This window comes from Erinaceus europaeus, chromosome 7, assembly GCF_950295315.1.
Source record: "Erinaceus europaeus chromosome 7, mEriEur2.1, whole genome shotgun sequence".
Classification (NCBI taxonomy): Eukaryota; Metazoa; Chordata; class Mammalia; order Eulipotyphla; family Erinaceidae; genus Erinaceus; species Erinaceus europaeus.
Genome location: NC_080168.1, coordinates 97,525,151 through 97,547,832, shown reverse-complemented (window position 1 = coordinate 97,547,832; position 22,682 = coordinate 97,525,151). Strand labels below are relative to the sequence as shown.

General features: G+C 42.7%; 1 protein-coding gene and 1 long non-coding RNA gene across 5 annotated transcripts in view; one reads left to right on the top strand and one right to left on the bottom strand.

The window, feature by feature from the left end:
• Window positions 1–8,944, bottom strand: part of GRIP1 (glutamate receptor interacting protein 1) — a 795,045-nt gene extending 786,101 nt beyond the window's left edge. For 2 of the 3 annotated variants that reach the window (XM_060194981.1, XM_060194983.1), the window contains exon 1: window positions 8,104–8,944. In XM_060194981.1, the coding sequence (XP_060050964.1) occupies window positions 8,104–8,161 (58 nt within the window). In that variant the 5' untranslated portion in view covers window positions 8,162–8,944. The remainder of the gene's footprint in view (window positions 1–8,103) is intronic. The other variant, XM_060194984.1, reaches the window with a different exon arrangement.
• Window positions 8,945–9,082: 138 nt separating this feature from the next.
• LOC132539474 (uncharacterized) overlaps window positions 9,083–22,682 on the top strand; it is an 89,933-nt gene continuing 76,333 nt past the window's right edge. Inside the window, exons 1-3 of one of the 2 annotated variants that reach the window (XR_009550787.1) lie at window positions 9,083–9,982; window positions 14,205–14,335; window positions 15,710–15,775. This is a non-coding gene — a long non-coding RNA (uncharacterized LOC132539474). Of the gene's footprint in view, window positions 9,991–14,204; window positions 14,336–15,709; window positions 15,776–22,682 lie in introns of both variants that reach the window. The other variant, XR_009550788.1, reaches the window with a different exon arrangement.

The window sequence follows — 22,682 nt, the reverse complement described above, 5'->3', positions numbered from 1 at the left end:
CTCTGGTAAAAGGAAGGAAGGAAGGTAGGAAGGTAGGAAGGTAGGAAGGTAGGAAGGTAGGAAGGTAGGAAGGTAGGAAGGTAGGAAGGTAGGAAGGTAGGAAGGTAGGAAGGAAGGAAGGAAGGAAGGAAGGAAGGAAGGGGAAGGAAGGAAGAGGAAGGAAGGAAGGAAGGAAATAAGGAAAGAAGCAAGGAAAAAAGAAAGGAATAGATAAATAAATAAATAAATAAATAAATAAATAAATGGTGAAATACTTGCAACACTGCTTCACCGCTACTGAAACTTCCCACTTGCGGATGAAAACCTGGGGTTTGAACCTGGGTTTTTGCACATGAAAACATGTATGTACAAGGAAAAGGGGGAAGCTGGGACATGATGTACAAAATGTTCTAAGTGTTATAAGCTCATTGGAGGAGAGTGAGGGTGATGGCAGCTTCTTATTGGTTGGGCTGAAGCAATTCTCATTGGTCGAACAGTTGCTGGGCTGAATGGATCTTCCTTTGGAGCAGTGAAGCCTCTTCCTCTTTGGAAGTGTAAGGATACACTCCTATAGAGGCATGCAAATGAAGTTGAGTGCATACAAATGACTGATATCGCCCAAGCTACTTTTACAGGCGTTTCCTTCCCTAATTTTAGGGGAGGCTTCCTGTATTAATTTTCACAGCTCAAATATTCTCTCATGCTTGTTCAGATCTTGAAAAGAACACAGGCCTTGGAAGGGTTTTGAGAACTTAAAAAGACCACTGAGCTAAGAAGTGACAACACAGGTTCAAATCTGCTATTTCATAATCAATAATGAAACTTTTGTGCAATTCTACCTCCCCTGTAGTTCTTGTCAAAACTGAGAGAGACTCTCTAGAATTATGGATGAGACAATACACAGGGTCATATAGTTTAGAAAATAACACATACACACACACACACACACACACACACACACACACAGACATACCCTTAGGAGTAAGCACTAATTATTACACTCTTTGGGCTTTGCCTGGATGAAGACAGAGCTTCTTACATACCTTTGTACTGTTAAAGACCCCGTGCTTTGGGCAGCACAGAACTGACCAATGAAGACTATACAAAGGAGTCCTCCTAAGCCTACAGACTCATTTCTCCTCATCAAAATACATCTATGAAGTGGTTTCTCCACCTTTTTCTGTACATTTGATGTATGGTCACTTTAAGTACCTCAATGGTATATGCTCACCTTCCCCACTCTTAAATATGCATTCTTTTTCCTGTAAGATTCCTAAATATGTATAGATGGTTAAATCACCCTACCTCTCCTTAACATAAAACCAGACATGCTACCCCTCTCTCTTTTTGAAGCTCCCACAATACCCTACAATTTCCAAATATACTTCTGTTATTTTTTAAATCTATTTATTTATTCCTTTTTGTTGCCCAGTTTTATTGTTGTAGTTATTGTTGTTGTTGTTATTGATGCCGTCATTGTTGGATAGGACAGAGAAATGGAGAGAGGAGGGAAAGACAGAGAGGGGGAGAGAAAGATAGACACCTGCAGACCTGCTTCACTGCCTGTGAAGCGACTCCCCTGCAGGTGGGAAGCCAGCAGCTCCAACCGGGATCCTTCCATATCCCACGGGTCCTTGGTGCTTTGTGCCATGTGCGCTTAACCCGCTGCGCTAGAGCCCAACTCCCACTTCTGTTATTTGGGGGGGGGGTGTTGCTTGCTTGTTTTCTTTTGGGGAGTTGTTTGTTTTTGCTGGAGCTCCAGGCTTATTGCTGGCACTAGCGTGGAAAATATGAATCCACTGCTCCTGGTGGCCATTTTCTATTTTATTTTTACTTGACAGGACAGAGAATTGAGAGAATGGGGAGATAAAGAGAGAAAAATAGACACCTGCAGACCCGCTTCACCACTGTGAAGTGACCCCCTGCAGGTGGGGAGCCAGAGGCTCAAACCCAGATCCTTAAGCGGGTCCTTGCACTTTGGACTATGTGCGCTTAACCAGGTGCGCCACCGCCTGGTCGCTCCAAACATGCTTCTGAACTGAAATTGTTCTCAAGTTGGGAACTGCTATTCAACTATTCTGGTGATTTGTGACAATATGATGCTTGGCTTCAAATACTGAGCTGTTAGAAAAGTCACGGCTTATTTTTCTATGTCTTTATATCCAAAAATGTGTCATGACTTTTCCAGCAACCCTATATTCTCTCTGCAAAGAGTAGGAGAGTTAAGGAATCTACCCAGCATACAAGGAATACCCTCAAATATCATTGTTGAAAGGCGTTAAAGAAATAAATGAGGTGCATCTTAATCAGTAACTATATTATAAACACTTAGACTTTTCCATAATACTGACAGAACTCTTTTGCAACTGACATTGCCTAAACAAGCAGATTTCTTGAATAAGGAAATTTTAATCGGTTGATTTTTATATTTAAGAAGAAATTAGTTTTTAAAATCTTTGACAAACAGATTGGAGTTCTGGTTTTGCTTTGCATATGAATAGTATTCTGCTAGATAGCCTACATCATCATCCTGTGTTTTGTAATACTATACTACTACTACTGTAATTTTATTTAATTAATTAATTTATTTATTTATTTATTTTTGCCACCAGGGTTATCACTCGGGTTTAGTACCTACAGAACTTCAACATTCCTCGTCACTTTTTTTTTTCTCTTCTAGATAAAGGGTTACAGGGTGAGAGACAACGAGAAGAGAGATACCACAGCACAGCTCCACCACTCCAAAGTTTCTCCATTACAGGTGTCCCCATTTGGTAGTTTGAGGCTCAAAAGCCTGGTCCTCATTCATAATGACATGTGCACTCTACCCTGTGAGCCAACCACTTCCTGACCTCACGACTACTGTCATTTAATTAAAAAGACACTGATCTGGGGGTCGGGCGGTGGCGCAGTGGGATAAGCGCACGTGGCGCTAAGCGCAGGGACCGGCGTAAGGATCCGGGTTCGAGCCCCCGGCTCCCCACCTGCAGGGGAGTCGCTTCACAGGCGGTGAAGCAGGTCTGCAGGTGTCTGTCTTTCTCTCCCCCTCTCTGTCTTCCCCTCCTTTCTCCATTTCTCTCTGTCCTATCCAACAACAAAGCAACGTCAACAATGGCAATAATAACCGCAACGAGGCTGCAACAACTAGGGCAACAAAAAGGGGGCAAAATGGGCTCCAGGAGCGGTGGATTCATGGTGCAGGCACCGAGCCCAGCAATAACCCTGGAGGAAAAAAAAAAAGAAAAAAGAAAAAAGAAAAAAAAAAAGACACTGATCAGGGGGCCAGGTGGTAGCGCACCGGGTTAAGCGCACATAGTACTAAGTGCAAGGACCTGCGCAAGGATCCTGGCTCAAGCCCCCAGTTCCCCACCTGCAAGGGGGGTCACCTCATAAGTGGTGAAGCAGGTCTGCAGATGTCTATGATTCTCTTCCCCTTCTCTCTCAATTTCTTTGTTCCTATCCTATTTTTAATAAATGGAAAATATGGCCTCCAGGAGCAGTGGATTCATAGTGCCCCCACCAAGCCCCAGCGATAACCCTGAGGGGGAAAAAAAAAAAAAAAAAAGACACTGATCAAATCCTAAATGCTGAACCATCACCCATCACATTGCATTTAACATTTAAAGTTCAAGATATTCAATTCTCAATGCCCTTTACCAATTTGAGTCTATATTTTTCTTCATGAAAGAAACCAATAAGCTTGCCACAGAAGACAAAATTATCTGAAGTTTCTTTATTTGGCCACTAGGCCTTCTGATAGATAGCCAGGCTAAGAGTTCAGATGGATGACTTTAATTAAATAAAATGTTGGCAAAAAGAGCAAATTGCACAATAGCAATTAAAAATATAGTGGGTTCCCATTTTGTCACAAGAAGGAAGAAAATCTAATTCCTGTTAATCTTTGACTTCATTGCAAATACTCTGAAAATAAATTATTTCAACTTTTCATGGAGAGACTATTCATTCAAATGAGTTTCTTTGTGTTTAATATTTTTTTTAATTTGACAGTTCAATCCTATTAATAGTTAATAAGTCTAGGATAATGTCAGTTTGTCAAAAACCCTAAACATACTTTGGAAGGTCACCCACCCCCCCAATGTATACTTAACTAAAAGAACCCTGCTGGTGAATTCTTAATGAAATATGGGGTGGTAGATTATTGAAATACTGTCCAAACAAACAAATAAGGTACCATAGTTAGGGTAATGATAAAAACTTCATCTCAGAAAACATAATTTAGCTTATTTTTTTAAATTATCTCTTTAAGGTGTGGGCTTTATGTCTTGGTTTTGTGACCTTAAACAAATGTATTCATTCTCTAAACATCAGTTTCTTCATATGTCCAGAACATAATATTAACACCTACCCAACAGGTGTGTTAAAGACAACAGCAAATAATGTAAAAATGCCTTACATAGGCCCCAACACATAACAGACTCGCGCAATGCATAGTACACTTTGATTTTTTACTACTTTCACCCCTCCCCCTTTCAGAGTACCCCTGGTCAAAACTCAGAATTCAAATTACACTTCCTGCTAAGCAGGTTGTGTGGAGTAGGAGCCACCAGATCTTGTGATGTAGACAAGGAACCAAACCAAGACTGAGATAAAGGCATACAACTTAAGCCCCCCCCCATGATTTTTCTCTATATTTTCTAAAATCCAACTCTGTACATATAAAGAGATCCAAATACAATTATTCAGTAAAACAGAAGGAAAATGTTTTCCCAGATATAATGCCTTCATGGAATTCACTTGTGGACCTCCAAAATATATACAGAGAACAGAAAGACACCAGGAGGAGAGCTATACAGAATGCGTAACTTCCTCCCAAGGGAATACATACACATATGTGAACATTTATAACCAAAGGTCTACAAATTATAAGGAAAACTAAAAGGCAAAAGAGAGGGATTATTATAATTACTGAGGAATCTATCCCTTAATAGTGAAATATTCCTCAACAGCTATTTTCCTATTACGCATTATCGCATTATCAGAGACTAAGCAGATTAAAACACCAAATTACTTAATTAAATTTGATTAGAAGGAGGATTAAACGAACAGTTTTCAGAATCATTTCTCTTCTAAAACATTTACCCAAAAGTATATTAGGTGGCTTCTAAGTGCACTGGGATTATCAACTCCAGCAGCAGATTAGGGGGCCGGCAGAGAAGTATCTCCTGAATTTTAACAGTATGTCATCTTACATGGGTGCATCCTAACGTGTTGTTCAGAAAGGGGCTGCATTTACTGCGACAATCCATATGCTATGGTTTCTCTACTTAGCATCACATGGAATAACAATAGCTCGCTCACCATCATCTTGATGGAGGCCTTCAAGATGAACTCAAGCTATGGCTGGTGTGTAAGCATGGCATGAAATTGTACAGATTGGTCAAAGTTTGTCTTGTGTTTGGCAATACTAAAAGAGCATGTTCCTTAAGTCTATGAATTGAAATTGGCATTTTTTAAAAAGAATAATGCTAAGAAATACATGTGCAGATATGTAGTCCTTAAAGAAGCTAGCAGCCTGCATTCATTTGCATTAGGTTTCAGAAAGATGTTTAGCTAAATAAAATCTACATTTAAAAAAAATGTTATGCTAGAGTAGTCTCCATAATGGGTTTAGAATGTTTATGTAAATTGGGGGTAGGGTGCATGGAAATAGCAATAGTCATATGAACACAATCAACTTTAGAATCTAATAGTGAGATATTAGAAATTGCTCTTTTTGGCCATTGTTATTATCCCTGGACAAAATTTAAAAATGTATTTTTTACCACTATGTTTGGAATTTTCCTGAATAACCTGATTTTCCAATCTGTTTATATTTAATAAAAACCTAGCTCAACAAAATTTTCATCAGTTGAAATTGTAAATTCCAAGGGAAAAAAAAAACCTAAATACAGTATGTTGTCAAATGCAAGTATAAACAGAAAGCACTGCTCACTAATTTGCAGCAAAATTCTCCCAAAAGGATAAGCCAAGCTCAAGCTGTGTCCTCTGTCATATTCATTAAATGTATTCTAAGTAATTCAGCTAATTCAAATATAGGTCTATTTGTACATAGAAGACACAGATAACTGGTAGAACATAGATTTTCAAAGAAACAAAACAGGTATTTGTGCATCACCAAAGAGGCAGGACCTAGGAAAAAAATGAAAAAAACAAAACAGACACAACCTGACAAAATTAACAATGATCAGAAAAGTATGTCATAATGCAAGCAAGAAGTAAGAAATCTTTGAAGTGAAAAAAAAAAAAAAAAAGATACCAAGCAATAAACATCTTCTACGGGAGATGATAAGACCCAATTTCTGACTCAGATTTTTTTATGTCCAGGAGGGATTTCTGTCTTATCTCCACCAAACAGATTAGGTGATCATCTTTCAAAGTTACCATATATTTCTGACACATTCAAGTACATTATGTTACAATCCGAAACTCTAGCCATTTCAGCATCCTGATAAAATTTATTGACATCACTACTATGTCTTTTTTTAGAAAATGATACATTTAGCACAAAGTGCACTGTGACATTTGGTTGATAGGACAAACACTCCATGTCTGATAGAAAGCTTTCCTTTAGTGCTTATAGCCAGTTATAAATCATTGTTACCATTATCTGTAGCTCAAGATATGATTTACTAAAGGAAAAAAAAATTCTTAAAGGGGGGATGGTGTTTGCTGCCTTTTGAATGGGTAAACGTCACCCACCAGAAACTGCTGGAAAATGAATGTGCGTAGGTAATATGGACGTGGTGAAAAGGAGATGAATTTCCTGAGTCATTAAAAAGGATATAAACCAAAGGCAGGTTGTGCCACCTAGAGAAAAACTGGAAATCGTACATTTTGTAGCAAACGCTATTTCAAAAAGCCTAAAACTTTTAGCATGCTCAATAGCCAAGCCACCCTCCAAATCAACTCTTCAAGTTGCTGGACTCAGCTCCTCTGACAGATTGGCCTCCTCCGGCTTTCCAAGCCCACACACCCACCCACGCAGCGTCATTTAACCTCAGCACAGACTGCTGTCACAGCCCATGTGGACCCAGTACCCTGAAATCCATCCAATTCTAAAGCCTTTCCTAGAAGCAGGCCCGGGTAGGAGGAAAGGGAATAAAGCCTAGTGGACCTTGCCAGCCAGGGTCCCTCTGGATGCTAGCAGAGCCACAGCACACACCCCCTCCAGCCCCAAGGGGCCTGTATAGGAAATTCTGGTGCACTCAGTACATCATATCCAGGTTACCAAACTGAACTCCCTGCCCAACCTCTGCACAATCCAAACACCACCAAATGACCTCAACAGAAGCAAGACTTGAAGGTGCAAAAGGCCTGCAATAGTCCTCTCCTCAAGTCACTTAAAGCAACGTGCCCAGCACACTTGTCAGACTGAAGCACAAAAGGTCTACAAGCAACCTGGCACCAAAAGCTTCCTTTCACAGAGAAAAGAGACAGTAATTATGAAAAGCCCGCAGTCCTGCGGTAATAACTTGACAGCCAGGACTGCGCTGGGGCGGAACTCTCTTCGGAGCCATCACTCCCAAGACCAGACCCCAAGCCTAAGAACACCTGGGCCGCTCCCCTCCTCCTCCCCAGACCTGCAGCAGCGCCCACGTTCCGGCCCCCACGCCCCTCCCCCTCCTCCTTCCAGAAGCTCCAGCAACTTTGGGCAGGGCAGCACCCTCAAAAACCCGCCAGAGTTAGGAACACCGCAGGAGGAGGCAAAGGAAAGTTTGCAAAGTCTCTCGCCAGCACTGCAGAACCCGCCACCGCCACCGCCACCGCCACCCCCACCATCAACCGGCGGGGACTCCACGTGCCAGCCGCCTGGGACCAGCTCAAGTTCCCTTAAGCCCCCCCAAAAGCTTTTCCCACGCGGAAAGTTCCCCCCAACCCCTGAAGCCCCCTGCCTCACACCGTTTCTCTCCCACCCTCAAAGAAATCTCAGACTTCGCGCCGCGCCCCCTCCCTGCACTCAGGCCCTGAGTAGGTGCGACGCCCCTCCCCCGAGGCCCAGGACCCCGCGAGGAGGGAGTTGGGGGGGGAGGGAGGCCCGGGGGCGGCTCCCTGCCGGACCCCCCTTCCCTGCCCTGCCATCTCCCGCCCGAACGCCTCACTCACCTCTCTCCTGCTCTTCCGCCTGCAAGCAAATGGGGATATTCTTCTTCCAGCCCGGCATGGTGTCTGCTCCCTGCGCGCGGTCTCAGGCTGGTTCTTCTCGCTCCTCTGGCTCCGTCGTCCCCTCTCTCCGGAGCTCGCCGAGCCTCCCCGCTCGTCCTCTCAGGCCGCCCGCTTGCACGCTGGCTTGCTCTCTCGCTCGGGGCTGCTCAGCGGGCTCGGGGCGCCGAACGGGCTCCGGAGAACATCGAGGCGGCGCCGCGCGCCCCGCGCTCGCTTCAAACTCGCGGGCGGCTTTGGGTGGCGGCCGCCGGGCCGGGCAGAGCGGCTGCTGCAGCGTCTGCGGCTTCGCGGACGCAGGGCCGGGCCGGAGCCGGGGGACCCGGAGAGGTGGGGGGGCGGCGAGTGCAGGCCGAGCGGCGGGGACTGCGGAGTCCCTGGGGGTGGGGTAGGGAGGTGGACGCCGACGGGAAGAGTAGGTTGGAGCCGCCACCTCTTTCCCCTCCTCCTCTTTCTCCTGCTGCTCCTGCTGTTGCTGTTACTGCTGCTGCTGCTGCTGCTGCTGCTTCCTCGCGTTCCTTGTCTTTCCGCCGCCAGCAGGTGGGACTCTGAGCCGCTGCGGCCGCACAAAGCTCCGCCGGCGGTAGGACTGAGGCTGCAGGCTCCCCTGGCGCCTCTCGGCGGAGCCTCCCCCGGGACGCGCGCGAGGCTGAGCGGGCACGGAGGGCGCGCGCGCTCACACCCTCCGCGCCCCTGGCGCCCAGCCTGCCAGGTGCCGAGCCTGGCGCCGAGCCGCGGGTGCGGAGCCCACGCCGCTTCCCCCACGGCTGCCACTCCTCCCTCCTCTAACCCTAAGCGGCTGCTCCGGTGGCTCAGGCGACGACGACCTAGAAGAAGTAGGGGGCAGTGTCCTTCCCTCTAGTCCCTCCTCCGCGCCGCGCGCCCCCTCCACCCCCGCCCGGGCGGTCGCCCCCTCCCCCCAAGTTGAGACTTAGCTGCCAGGGATTCGCTAAGTTCGTCCTCAACTAAGGGAAATGGCAACTTTCGGCGTGGTCAGCGCTGGCTCCAGGAATACATGTTCTGGTAGCGTGGGAAGAGCGTTGAATGGAGAGCCTCTTTTGTTTTCAATGGAGCGAGGAAACCTTGGCTGAGTGAATCTTTCATCGTGGTCTTCGTGCATAAGAAAGGTTCTTACGGTCAGGTTTTATGATTAGTTGCTTCCCGTGGTCACAGGCTAACAGAATCTCGGTGGAAGAATGAATAAGGCGGGGGAGGGGGACAGCTTCACAACAGAGCCTAAAAGCTTCTCTCAGACACAGGGGCGCTTGCTTAATGAACAGGATGCTAAGAGGGGTTCCTGAGAGTCTTACAGATGACACTTGGCAACTGCCTGTCCTGTAGGGTTATGACATCCATCTGTTTCAAGGCAGGGGTCCTGGCTAGATAATCACTACGTCTTCACCTGAATGAAGTCTGATGTGGACTGAAGAATTTTTGGCCCCTGAGGCGATAACTACTGATTTGTAGTTGTTAGGAACCAACCACTCCACTGCTCTAACTCTGCCCTGCGGTTTATTTTGGCCTCTGGAGGAACTGCAGCTTGCTCTCCCAACCTAAGGACATTGGTTTTTGCTAGTCTCATCTCTTTGAAACATGATAATGCAGCTAAAGCAATGTAATAACTGCAAATGACAGAAAGATGGAATCTTCCCCCTTGCCACCGCACGAGCAATCTTAGGCTGGGATGTTTGCTTCAGCAGCTACCCTTTTGACTGTGTGACCAGCTGTCCTTACAAATCTGCCCAGCTGCCTGAAGACTAAGTGGCTGTTTCTCTTCTAAGCAAAGAGGAGGGTACCGCCCACCCATCCAGAAGCTTCCAAGGTAAAGGAGTTGAAGGGCTAAATGAAGGGCAAAATCAAACCATCGCAGGCAGTTATCTGTAGAAATCCAGTCTGAGCTGCTCAAATCTTGTTTCCAGGCTCTTTGAGAGGTAAAACCCAGAAAGTCAATATGAATCTTGCATCTGTCACCCTTAAAAGATCCACCCTCCATCCTGAAATAAGCAAGCTTCCTTGGATAGTTCTCTTTTGCTCTAACCTTGCATTGAGATTTAATCCCACCAGCCTTATGTAGAGAAAGGTATTTATTACTGATTCTTACAGAGGGACAGGACAGACCCCATGAGCAGAACTGGTATATATTATATGAATAATGATCTGGGTCTTGATAATATAGAAATGACCACACCAATGGTCATGCTTGCTTTTTTATAGTGACTTTATTTCTTTCTTGCTTGCTTGTTAAACTGGATCCTCACAAATGTGTAATTTCACCACTCTCAGGATGACGCTTCCATTCAGAGGAAGAGGGAGAGATACCACAGCACTGGAGCTTCCCCCCGGGCAGCACACATGTCCAGGCACAAACCCCATCTGATGAGCTACCTCTCTGGCCCCAAAATTGTGTTATAGAGCATTTGGTCTGTGTGTAATTGTTGGAACAGGTATAATTCTGTAAGTAATTCCTACACACTGAAGTATTGATTAACTATACTCATATAGTTAGCTACATTTCAGCCAGTGGCTCAGTTGTCCTGCACAATTACCTGTGAGTAATGGATTATAGTTGCTAGAGAGGTTCAATTCACTGCTACTTAAGTAATAGTTTTCTGGAGGTCAGGCAGTAGCACACTGGGTTAAGCACACAAGGACCAGCACAAAGATGCTGGGGCAAGCCCCTGGCTCACCACCTGCAGTGAGTTGCTTCACAGGCAGTGAAAGAGGTCTGTGGGTATCTTTCTCATCCTTCTCTGTCTTCCCCTCCTTTCTCAGTTTCTCTCTGGCCTATCCAACAACAACAACAGCAATAACAAGGGCAACAAAATGGAAAAAATGGCCTCCAGGAGCATTGGATTCATAGTGTAAACACAGCCCCAGCAATAACCCTGGAGGCAAAAAAAAAAAGTGTTTTAACTCAGGTCTGAGAGTTAAAATACTGTTAGAATCTACTATGTATTAAACTCTGGGCAAGAAGATGTGAATACAAAAAGAAAATTACAGGTTAGAATTAGAAGAGCAAATTAATACATTCTCCTGTGTATTAGAGTCAGACATTATTTTACAGATAATAAAACTGAGGGGGCCAGGTGGTGGCACACCCAGCTAGGTGCACATAGCACTCTGAGCAAGGACCCACACAAGGACCCAGGTTTGAGCCTCCACTCTCTACCTGCAGGGAGGATGCTTCACAAACTGTGTAGCAGGTCTGCAAATGTCTGTCTTTCTCTTTCCCTCTCTCCTCCTCTCTCAGTTTCTCTTTCCTATTGAATAAAATGTGGGGCTAAGGGGGATGAAAATGGCCGCCAGGTACCATGGATTCCTAGTGCAGACCCTGAGCCCCAGCCGTAGTCGCAAAAACCAACCAACCAAACAGACAAAAAACAGATTATAAAAATAAGATGGTGGGGCCTGGAAGGCAGTGGTGCACCCAGTTAAATGCGCTTATTACCAAGCTCAAGGACCCAGGTTCAAAACTGCTCCCCACTTACAAAGGGGATGCTTCACAGCAGTGAAACAGGTCTGCAAGTGTCTGTCTTTCTCTCCCCCTTTCTACCTTCCCCCTCCTATCTCAATTTCTCTCTGTCTTAAGAGAGAAAGGAAGGAAGGGAGAGGGGGGATGTCTGCTGGGAGCAGTGGATTTGTAGAGCTGGCACCAAGATCCAGTGGTAGATAATCCTGGTAGCAAAATAATAATAATAATAAATAATAATAAAACAGACGGGTAAAGAACCCGAGATGGATTTATATCCTCCCTACTACAAAGTACTTACTACTTACTTACTTACTTACTTACTATCTAAACACTAGCTCACCTAATGCTCTGTGTCATCTCTGCATGCACATCTAAAGCATCATTTAGGATCTAAGCTCTGACTGGGAATAAAGCTGTGTATCTCCTGGCATCTCCAGAGCCAGGGACAGTGAGTATTCAGTCACTGATGGTTGATGATGATGGTATTTAAACTCACTTAGGTTACATCAACAGGTTACCCAGGGAAACAGGCCTTTAAAGGATCCTTTACATAAAACTATCACTTTACAATATTGATTGCTTTACAATATCAAAGTAAAACAAAAAATCAGAAATAAATCATTTGAAACTTAGTCTGATAAATTCACTTCCATTGTCAGAAGTCATCTCAGATTCAAAGTCCTACAGATAAAAATCCATTTCAGAGAAAATGAAGCTCCATCAGGCTTCAATTTATGAGGTAGATATTTACCAGTTAGGAGGACATGGTATCATATTTTTTCTCCTTTACTAAGCTTGAAAATCAATGTCTGTTAAGGAGTATTATGAAAACTACAATTCTGTTACTAGACATTGGCTCACTTACATTAAGAAAGTAATGTTCTTTTTTGAGCATAAATTCTTCCAACTCATTTGTGAATTTGAAATAACATTATGGTCTGTGCTTACAGAACTTGAAAGTTAATTTAAATAAATTATTTATTTTAACCAGTCTATATAGCTGATCATAGAGGTCACAGATCATACTCCTACATGTGGCCTTGCTTGATCTTCTTTTCCATTTTCAGAATAAAAGGGAGAAGAGATATGTTCTTACTACTAGAACCTCCCTTATCCCGATGGAAATGGAAAAGAAATTAAAAAAAAAACTATAAAAGAAAAACTTTAATTTTACTGTGCGATCATCTTTTCAGATTTACATGCAGATATTTAGTCCATAAGGGAACTGAAAATGTGTGTGACAGAAAGAAACAGCAGTACTCCCTTTTCATTTCATTCCCTCTGACAACTGAGCTTCCAGTCTCTCCTGCTCACAGGGCCTTCACTCTAACAGAGTGTTATGACTTCTTGGGACTGAATTTCATGAGTTTGAGGAGTCCCCCAGGAGATGTAAAACCCCAGCTGTTATTCTGGATTTCCTCGAGGGCTTAAAAACATCCACAGTATATATTTTTTAATCATGCATTGACTTTTACAAACACACACCCAGCATACTAAGTAGCCTCCTGAAAGTTTCCTTGCTGCTACCAAAAGCCAACCCTTCTTTTCTATTGCATGCAGTGAATTTGAAAACTCCTTTAACACCTGATATGCACGCCTAGTTGGGTATCCACAAATTCTTTCAGATGTTGTTAACTTACTTTCTGCTGCAGAACCCTCTTTGAACATTCAAATTGAAAGAGGAAACTTCCTTGGCTAGTTTATCCTCTTGAAGAAAATACACAGTGCAGAAAGCAAACAGAATGGAATCCAAGTGGTTTTTACTTTAAAAGCTTCAGTAAGGAGAATGTAACTGGGGAAAGGGGAATCATAGAAAGAAAAGAAGCTCTAACATGAATAATTTAGGCAAGGCATGTGTGAAAGCAAAAAATAAAGTTCACCTAAGGAAAAATATTGGAGTATGCTTTAAAGTGACAGTTCAAAGTACAGCAATGGGAATTAGAGAGATTATGATGCTAAAGGTTATGAGTCAATTTCACTGGGCTCTAGGGTGTCCAGGTATTGGGGTCTAAGTGGGGTTTTTTTGTCTTTGTTTTTGTTTTTAGATGAGATTGACATCATCAGTAGATTGGATAAAGCAGGTTGCTCTCCTTAATTCATACCCGACTTTCTACCACATACTAACTGTATAACTCTTGTCAATTTACTTAACCTATCTAAGCATCCACACTGGAATTACTAACAATCCACTGACTGGAAGTCTGGACTGGCCACCTGCAGTGCCTGAGTGATGACTGGAATGCCCTGTCTGGTCACAACTATCAGCATGCCCCTGCCCCCTAATAGCACAGATTTACCTTGGGGAGTCAGCTTATGAACCTTTCTCAAGGGCTTTCTCCCTGCTTGTGTTAGATCATAAGCTTCAATGAAATACTGCCTGGGAATATGCTGACCTCATGTCAAGGTCTATTACTTAAGAGTCAAAGACCTCAAGGTCATACTAATCTTTGGATGAAGATCTATACCACTGACCTTCCTTATTCTCTCTCTCTCTCTCTCTCTATATATATATATATATATATATATTATATAATATATATAATATTATATATATATATATATATTTTGATAGGACACAGAGAAATTGAGAGGGGGAGAAGAGAAGAGACACCTACAGTCCTGCTTCCATGCTTGAGAAGTTTCCCTCCTGTAAGTGTAGCCAGAACCAGGGATTTGAACTTGAGTCCTTCTGCATGGTAACATGTGAGTTCAACCAGGTGTGCCATCACCTGGTCCCAACCCTCCTGATTCGTAGGCCTCTGTTCAGACCACAATGACACCATCAACTCTTCTGGATCACCTGATTGCTGACTACAGATATTTCTACTACTCAGCCTCCAAAAGCATATGAATTCGGTCTTTAGAATAAATCTCTTTCATAAGCACATACACACATGCACACACCTTGTTGGTTTCCTCTGAATAAAACTGTCTAATAGACACATATTCAAATGGGACTTCTACCATACACTAACTATAGCTCTTACGTATTTACTTAACCTGCCTACCTCTGTGTTCCCTCATGTTTGTTGTTGTGCGCGGGCCGCGGAAAAGAGAGAGAGGGGGTCCGGAGCAAAGAGGAAACACAAATCTTTATTTGCACTGGCACCTCAGAGTTGGGTGCTAGAGAGGCAGGTTGGGCCACGTGGAGGTAGCGAAAATGGCCGCCTCATGCAGTAACCTTTCCTGCGTCTGAACACCAGAGTGAAGCGCTGGCAAGAGAGTGGTGCGGAAGAAGAAGGGCTTTTATAGGAGTAGCTTTCGCAAAAATGGGAAGCGGGAGGAGTAACCATAGCACTCCAGGATAGGATAATAACTCTCGTGAGAATGGGAGGGGGGAGGAGTAACCAAAGCACTCCAAATATCACGGGGATATAGACAATGCCCTGAGGGCACAACATGGCTGAACAGGCACTCCGAGAATGTCCCAACTCTCCCAGGAACTAGCAGTAGCCTGAGGGGACAACATGGCAGATGTGACTGCATCGGCACAATTTCCCAGCAATGTTTTAATTTTTTTCTCACCATTCCCATTACCACACATCTGAGTCCCTATCCCCACTCTCAAGTCTGTGTTGCCATACCTACACCCATAGATAACCACTATAGTTCTCCCACAGTCTTAGAAAAAGGTTGACATTTTGTTTTTTTCACATTTGTATACTTAACTTTCTATGTTCTTGTCCTTCATCTCCTTGCTTGCTTCACTAAGCATAATCTTCTCTAATCCCAGCCACTTTATCTGAAAGGACACAATATAATCTTTTTTTTTAATTATTATTATTGCTGAGTACTAATCTGTTGAATGTACGTCCCATAACTTTTTTACCCAGTCATCTGTCAAAGGGCATTTTGGTTCTTTCCAGTTTTTGCTATTATGAATAAAGCCGCTATGAACATTCCCCCATGTTTGAAATGTAGTACGCATATGTCAATGTTATGCTAAGAATTTAGTGAGCTTTTAGGGGTGTGACACTTAAAACACAACACCTAACATGAAGTCAATTATAGTTGGAAAAATATTAATGCATTATAGTTGGAAAAATATTAGTGTTAGTAAGAAATTATGCAGCGTAGCATCTTTCTCCTTATTGTCTGGACTTCAAAAAATACAAGAAGCCCCTAAATTGAATGTAAATTTTTGTAAGTATGCTTATGATTATACATACACACACTTGCACAGACACACTTGGCAGTACAGAAAAGTCAAGTTTTCATCAAGTTCTCAAAGGAATGTCCAGTCCAAAAGAAATAACAGCCCCTGGTAAGAATAAGAAACTCCCTAATATGGGGGGAATCGGGCAGTGGCACAGCCAGTTAAGTGCAAGAAACTCCCTAATATATAATTAACTTTTGGTTTTGCCAAAAGAAAGTATTAATCCACAGGAGTCACCTTCCTAAATTGGTTTTAGCATTATCTATGCTCAAATTTTCCATTGTCTTTCCCTTTGCATCCAAACTTTTCATAAAGTCATCTATACTGCCAACATCCAAGTTTTCATCTCTGATTCACTCCTAAAACTAACTGCAATTTCTCTTCAGCAAAAGGCACTGTCATCACTGCAGGCCCCTAGGGCAAAAACCTGAGGAACATTTTGACTCAGTCCTCAATTCCCAGTTGGTCACTAAGTTCTTTCAGATCTAGCTTTGAAATAATTCTAGAATCTCTCTCTTTCCTTTTCATAAAAACTACCCTGTAGAATGTTTTTTCCCCTTTTGTACAATACCAATACCCTTCTTCAGGTTCACTTCTTCAGACTTTCCTTAGTCCAGGCCATACTGTTTCCCAACCTTGTTTCATTTGTAGTAAAATGTCAAACTATCTCTTTGCTGTCTCAAATCTCCCAACAGTTTTTCTAGTTGACTCCCTTTTAGTTTCACCATAGTGCACCCTACAAACACACTTCTTTCTTTCTCTCCTGGAACTGACCCTGTACCCCCAAAAGCCCTCTCTATCTTGTATTACTTCCATTCCCTAAACATATACTATTAAAAATGTGACAGGTGCTTTGGTATCTCTCTCTTTCCTTCAGTTTTTCTCCCCCTGCCATCACCCTCTCTCTCAGTACATAGGATTTAAAAATTGGGATTGGGATGGGGAGGTTCCTTGGCAGTAACTTGCATACATCAGTCGCTGGGTTCATTCCCTTATGGTATATTTTTTAAAATCTGAGGTCAGAAGATTTCTCACTGGTTGAGCACACACTTTACTACACATAAGACTTGGGTTTGAGCCCCCTGCCACCACATAGGAGCACCTGCATGGGAGAATCTTCACGAGCTGTGGAGTAGTGCTGCTGAGTGAAGGTGTCTCTCCTACTCACTCACATGAGCTTTCATGAGTTCTTCCCTTCTCTCTTTCTCTCTCTCTTTCCCAATCTCACTCTCCCCTCTCACCCGCAAGCATAGAGAGAGAGAGAAGATATGAATGGAGGAATCATGTAAGTATGGAGCCCCAGTGATAACCTTGGAAGATAAAAATTTTAAATGCCAAACTTTCATCTTTGCTAATTAGAAATAAGTTGGTTAAGTGCCTGAAGTTAAGATAAGTTTCCTAATGTGTTGGAGTCAGAATTTGAAACCAGGGATGTTGAGCTCTAGGGCTTATTATTTTTAGACCCATCCAACCATCCACTTCCATTTCAACCCACTTCCATTTCTACCCAATACGACCTTGCTTCTATCTTTCAAGGTCTATTTGTTGTCTGCCTCTTTTTTTTTTAATTTGGGGGGTTAATGGTTTACAGTCACCAGTAAAATACAGTAGTTTGTACATGTGTAACATTTCTCAGTTTTCCACACAATAATTCAACCCCCTCTAGGTCCTCCTCTGCCATCATGTTCCAGGGCCTGAACCCTCCTGGTCTACCTCTTCTTTGGATCTCAGTTGTTCTCATCCCCTCACACCCTTGCTCTACTATATGTTCTTGCTTATAATATTTTTCCCCATCATACCCCTAGCTTATAATATTTTACTGTACCTTATATATAAGTAATATCTGCCCTACAGTATTTTAAGTTTTTATTATTTATATATTATTACTGTTGTTATTGCCTGCAGGGTTATTGCTGGGGCTCCGTACCAGCGAATCCACTGCTCCTGGATGCCTTTTTTTTCCCGTTTTAGTGGATAGGACAGAGAGAAATTGAGAGGGGAAGAGAGAAAGACACCTGCAGACCTGCTTCAACACTTGTGAAGCAACCCTCCTGCAGGTGGGGAGCTGGGGGCTTGAACTGGAATCCTTGTGCAGTCCTTGCACTTCATACTATGTGCACTTAACCCAGTGTACCACCACTCAGCTCCCATATTTTAAATTTTTATAAGAAAACATATGTTAAGCAAGCTAATTCTGTAATAAAATAGTTGAGGCTCAAATTCATCTTATGATCTTGGTCAATTACTTGTTTTGTTTTGGTTTTCCTGCCTTTGTGTCCTTATTTAAATGACATAGATAATAATGTAATCAATTTTATATCATTATTTGGTTGGTTGAATGAGGCTGTGCATATCTAGGATTTAAAACTATATCTGATGCACAAAAGGATCTAATAGATTTGACATATTATTAGTATCATCATAAGGCCAGGATACATTTTATTCTTCTTGGTATTGTCTATTGCAACATAGACTGTGTGTCCAGTGGGGCTTGTTGAAAGTATGAATATTTTTTAAAGTTTTCATTCCCTAAATGAATCTCCAGAATTACTCACCTTGAAAGGGCACTGCTTTGCCATGTGTGTGACTCAGTTTGAGCCCAGCACCCATTATATTGAAGGAAGTTTCACTGTTTTGCTCTCACCCTCCCTCTCTGTCTCTATGTAATTTTTTTAAAGATAGTTTTTAAAAAATTTTTATCTTCATTTACTTATTTTTCTGTTTTTTTTTTAACTGGGGAATTAATGGTTTACAGTCGACAGTAAAATACAATAGTTTGTACATGTATAAATAATATTTTCCAGTTTTCCACATAACAATACAACCTCCACTGGGTCCTCCTCTGCCATCATGTTCCAGGATCTGAACCCTCCCTGCCACCCAACCCAGAGTCTTTGACTTTGGTGCAATACACCAACTCTAGTCCAAGTTCTGTTCTGCTTAGTATTTTCCCTTGTGATCTTGTTTTTCAAATTCTGCTTGTGAGTGCGATCGTACTACATTTATTTATTGACACAGCCAGAAATTGAGAGGATGAGGGAGATAGAGAGGGAGAGAGACAGAGAGACACCTGCAGCCCTACTTTACCACTTGTGAAGCTTTCCCCCTGCAGGTGGGGACCAGGGGCTTGAACGCAGGTCTTTTATTATTGTAACATGTGTGATCAACCACTGCACCACCACCTGGCACCTCTATCAATTTTTTTTTTTTTGTCTCTAGGGTTGTTGCTGGGGCTCAGTGCCTGCACTATGAATCCATTGCTCCTGGAGGCTATTTTTCTTCCCTTTTGTTGTCCTTGTTTATTGTTGTTGTGGTTATTATTGTTGTTATTGCTTGTTGTTGGATAGGACAGAAATTGAGAGAGGAGGGGGAGATGGGGGGGGAGATGGGAGAGGGGGGGAGAAAGACACCTACAGACCTGCTTCACTGCTTGTGAAGTGACCCCCTGCAGGTGGGGAGCCAGGGGCTGGAACCGGGATCCTTACGCCGGTCCTTGTGCTTCGCGCCATGAGCACTTAACCCACTGTGCTACTGCCCCCCCCCCATTTTTTTTTAACTTTAAAAAATATAAGTAAATATCCAATGATTGTGAAAATCTCAGCCAATAATGTGTTACTGAGGGAAAATTTGCTCGTTTTTATTTCAACATGCTAGGCAATATTTATTTTAGGACAGATGGAAGGCATGACTTTTATAATTATTATCATTATTATTAGAATTAGCAAAGCAAAAATGAGTGACTTAAAAGTGGACTAGACATAAATAATCATTTAATCAAGAAAATTAAATAGATGACTCCTACCTTCATGACCAAAAGCTTCTAATAATAAATTCAGGTTTAGCCCCTTGAGTATCTAAAGAATTAGAGCAATGAAGTGATTAAAGAAACTGACTTCACAGGGAAAATTAAGGTAGCTAGCTACATCTAGTATAGATTGTCTATGCAATGACTAACCAAGCTTTCTTGGTTGAAATTCATAGAATCATTAAGGAAGAAACAAACAAACAAAAAAAGTAAGGAGTTATCATGTTGGCAGGTGATAAATAAAAAATAAAGAAACTTAAGGAAAGGGTTGGTCAGGAGGCAAGATTTAACTTGTACATACTCTTGGTGAAGAGTGAAAAACCATGGCTAGAAAGCACTGTCTCACCAGCTACATAGTTCACCTGGGGCGTTGCCTCTTTGTCCTAGAGTATGAGCCAGATTTGAGTCTGGCCCTTAACTATGCTGAGGAAAGCTTCTGTGCTCTGGCATTTTTTGGTCCCTCCTTATGTCTCTCTATCCAACAAAGTCAGCCCAGAGTAGTGAAACAAAGAAAGAAAAGAAAAGAAAATGCAACAAAAATCTACTGGTTGGGAGTCGGGCTGTAGCGCAGCAGGTTAAGCGCAGGTGGCACAAAGCACAAGGACTGGCATAAGGATCCCGGTTCGAACCCCGGCTCCCCACCTACAGGGGAGTCGCTTCAAAGCAGTGAAGCAGGTCTGCAGGTGTCTATCTTTCTCTCCTCCTCTCTGTCTTCCCCTCCTCTCTCCATTTCTCTCTGTTCTATCCAGCAACGACAACAACAATAATAACTACAACAATAAAAAAACAACAAGGTCAACAAAAGGGAATAAATAAATAAAATATATAAAAATAAAATTAAAAAATCTACTGGTTATTGTGTAGATCCATCGAATCATTTTGGAAAGCAACTTGGCAATACATAGGAAGTGCCAACTAAGTATTATTTACCTAGTTATACTGGAGAAAGTGAGAAAGAGACCAGAGCACTACTCTACCATTAATGATCTTCTATTTGTTTTTGTTGTTGTATTTCTGTGGTTTGAGATATAGCACTTAGAACTTTAGACATGTAAGGCATGTACTGTGCCACTGTGTGACCTCCGTAGCCACTGGAGCTCTCTCTTCAGGGAATTGTCAAAGATATGAACTAAGGCTATGCTCAGAGATATTTATCACATCTTTATTTACGATGGCAAAAAAAATTGGGAATGCCCTAAATGTCCAATAACAGAGTTTTTTACACAAATGATATTGACTGTGATAAAATCCTTAAATATAACTAAGTGTTAAATGTCGTTTTCGACGGGTTAGGTTGTTTTCTCCGGGCTGGCTTCACGGGCGGGTAACAGACGACCAGGGACTCATAGTTGAGCTGTAGGCAGTATCTCTTTATTCATGCAGGACGCAGCACAGTCTAAGACGAGCTAAGCTAAACTCAAGGTAAAGTACTCTAAAACTCACAATGCTGTCTTTATATATACTTGCCAAGTAGGGTGGAAACAGGGTGTGACATAGAGAGGGTGGAGAGAAAAGTGACTGGTGACAATCAGAGTGTGACAAGGAGAGGATCAGGGTGTGACAAGGAGGGGGGGTGGAGCAAAAACATATCATGAAACAGTGGGGATTGAACCAATGCCCTGGAGGGAGGTACTTGTTAACAGCGGTTATATAAATAGAATGAAGTGGTTATGTAAATAGAATAGTGTTAAGCAGGGGGGATTTAAACCAAATGAAACAGAAGGGGTCTCATGCATACCAACAATTCCCCCTTTCTTTTTAACTAATGGCCATTGTGGGGTGAACAGAAACGTATATGGTACAGGTGTTTTCAAAAGAACTGGCATAAGACATGGAAAACAAAATAGGCGAGCAGCAATAACCAGTGTGATGCCAAGTGGAGCTTTTCTTGCCTCAAAGGGCAAGGCCTAGCAGGCGAAAGGGCATTTCTTGCCTCTGGGAATGCTTCATGCCTCTGGGGGCATCTCTTGCCTCAAAGGGCATTTCTTGCCTCTGGGAATGCTTCATGCCTCTGGGGGCATCTCTTGCCTCAAAGGGCATTTCCTGCCTCTGTGGGCATCTCTTGCCTCTTGGGGCGCTTCATGCCTCTGTGGGCATAACCTAATAAGGAGGGGGAGCTTTCTGCCTCTGGGACAGAGCCTGCAGGCGAGGGGACATGGTCTATAAAGTTTCAAGGCAATTGGCTGAAGTTAGTCTTTGAGAAACACAGCAGTGTGTACCAGTAAGTCCGATGGAGGTGTCAGTCCAAAGTAGCTGACCACAGAAGAAAATGCCGGAGGATGAAACGCTGCATGTCTGTCTCGATGGGGAATGTTGGCCACCAGAATTCTGCTTTTCTGTAGAGAGTGAGCTTTCGAGTCTGTGAATCTGTTTTTTCAGGTCGTGCCAGGTCACATTATTGGTTTCCGGGGGCGATGTCAGAGAACAGGGGTCCAAATGGATTTCCGGGAATTCCGTTTGAGTAGATGATTTTTCATGTGAAGACTTGACAGCTGAAATTCACTTACTTGTCAAACAAAACTTGTAGCAGATTAGAAGTTTACTATCATTGATAACTCCATTATAATTGGAAGTCCTTTCTAGTATCATTTCAAGGTTGTTAAAACACTTTAAACTCAATAAAATGTGGAAAGGTAAACAGAAGAACCACGGTTAAAAGCCTTAGGCATGAGAATAATTAACATAATCATTGCACTATCTGCCCCACCCATAACTCATACAGTTTTCAGGATTAAACGTTTCAGATTCATGTCAAGACGTAAAAGAGAAATCAAAAGAGGAAAAAAACAAATTTTTGGATTGTTTCTGGATGTCTCTAGAAATCATGGCTGCGTCCAGCATTTTTTTTTTAAGTCAATGTCAAACAAAAATTCAGTCATTCAAATCATTCTCTTATGAAACGCAACTTGAACCAGATTATCAAGATCTCACCATGTAGGATTAAGAATCCCCGGAGGGCGACCTAGTCCAAAAAGCTCCTCGAAATTCCATTTAGGGTGTTTCTGACTGTTCCTGCTGGATTGCTTCAGGCACCCATTTTTAAAAGCGTCTTCCCATTGAAGAAAGAATCCAATCAGGAGAGTAGAACT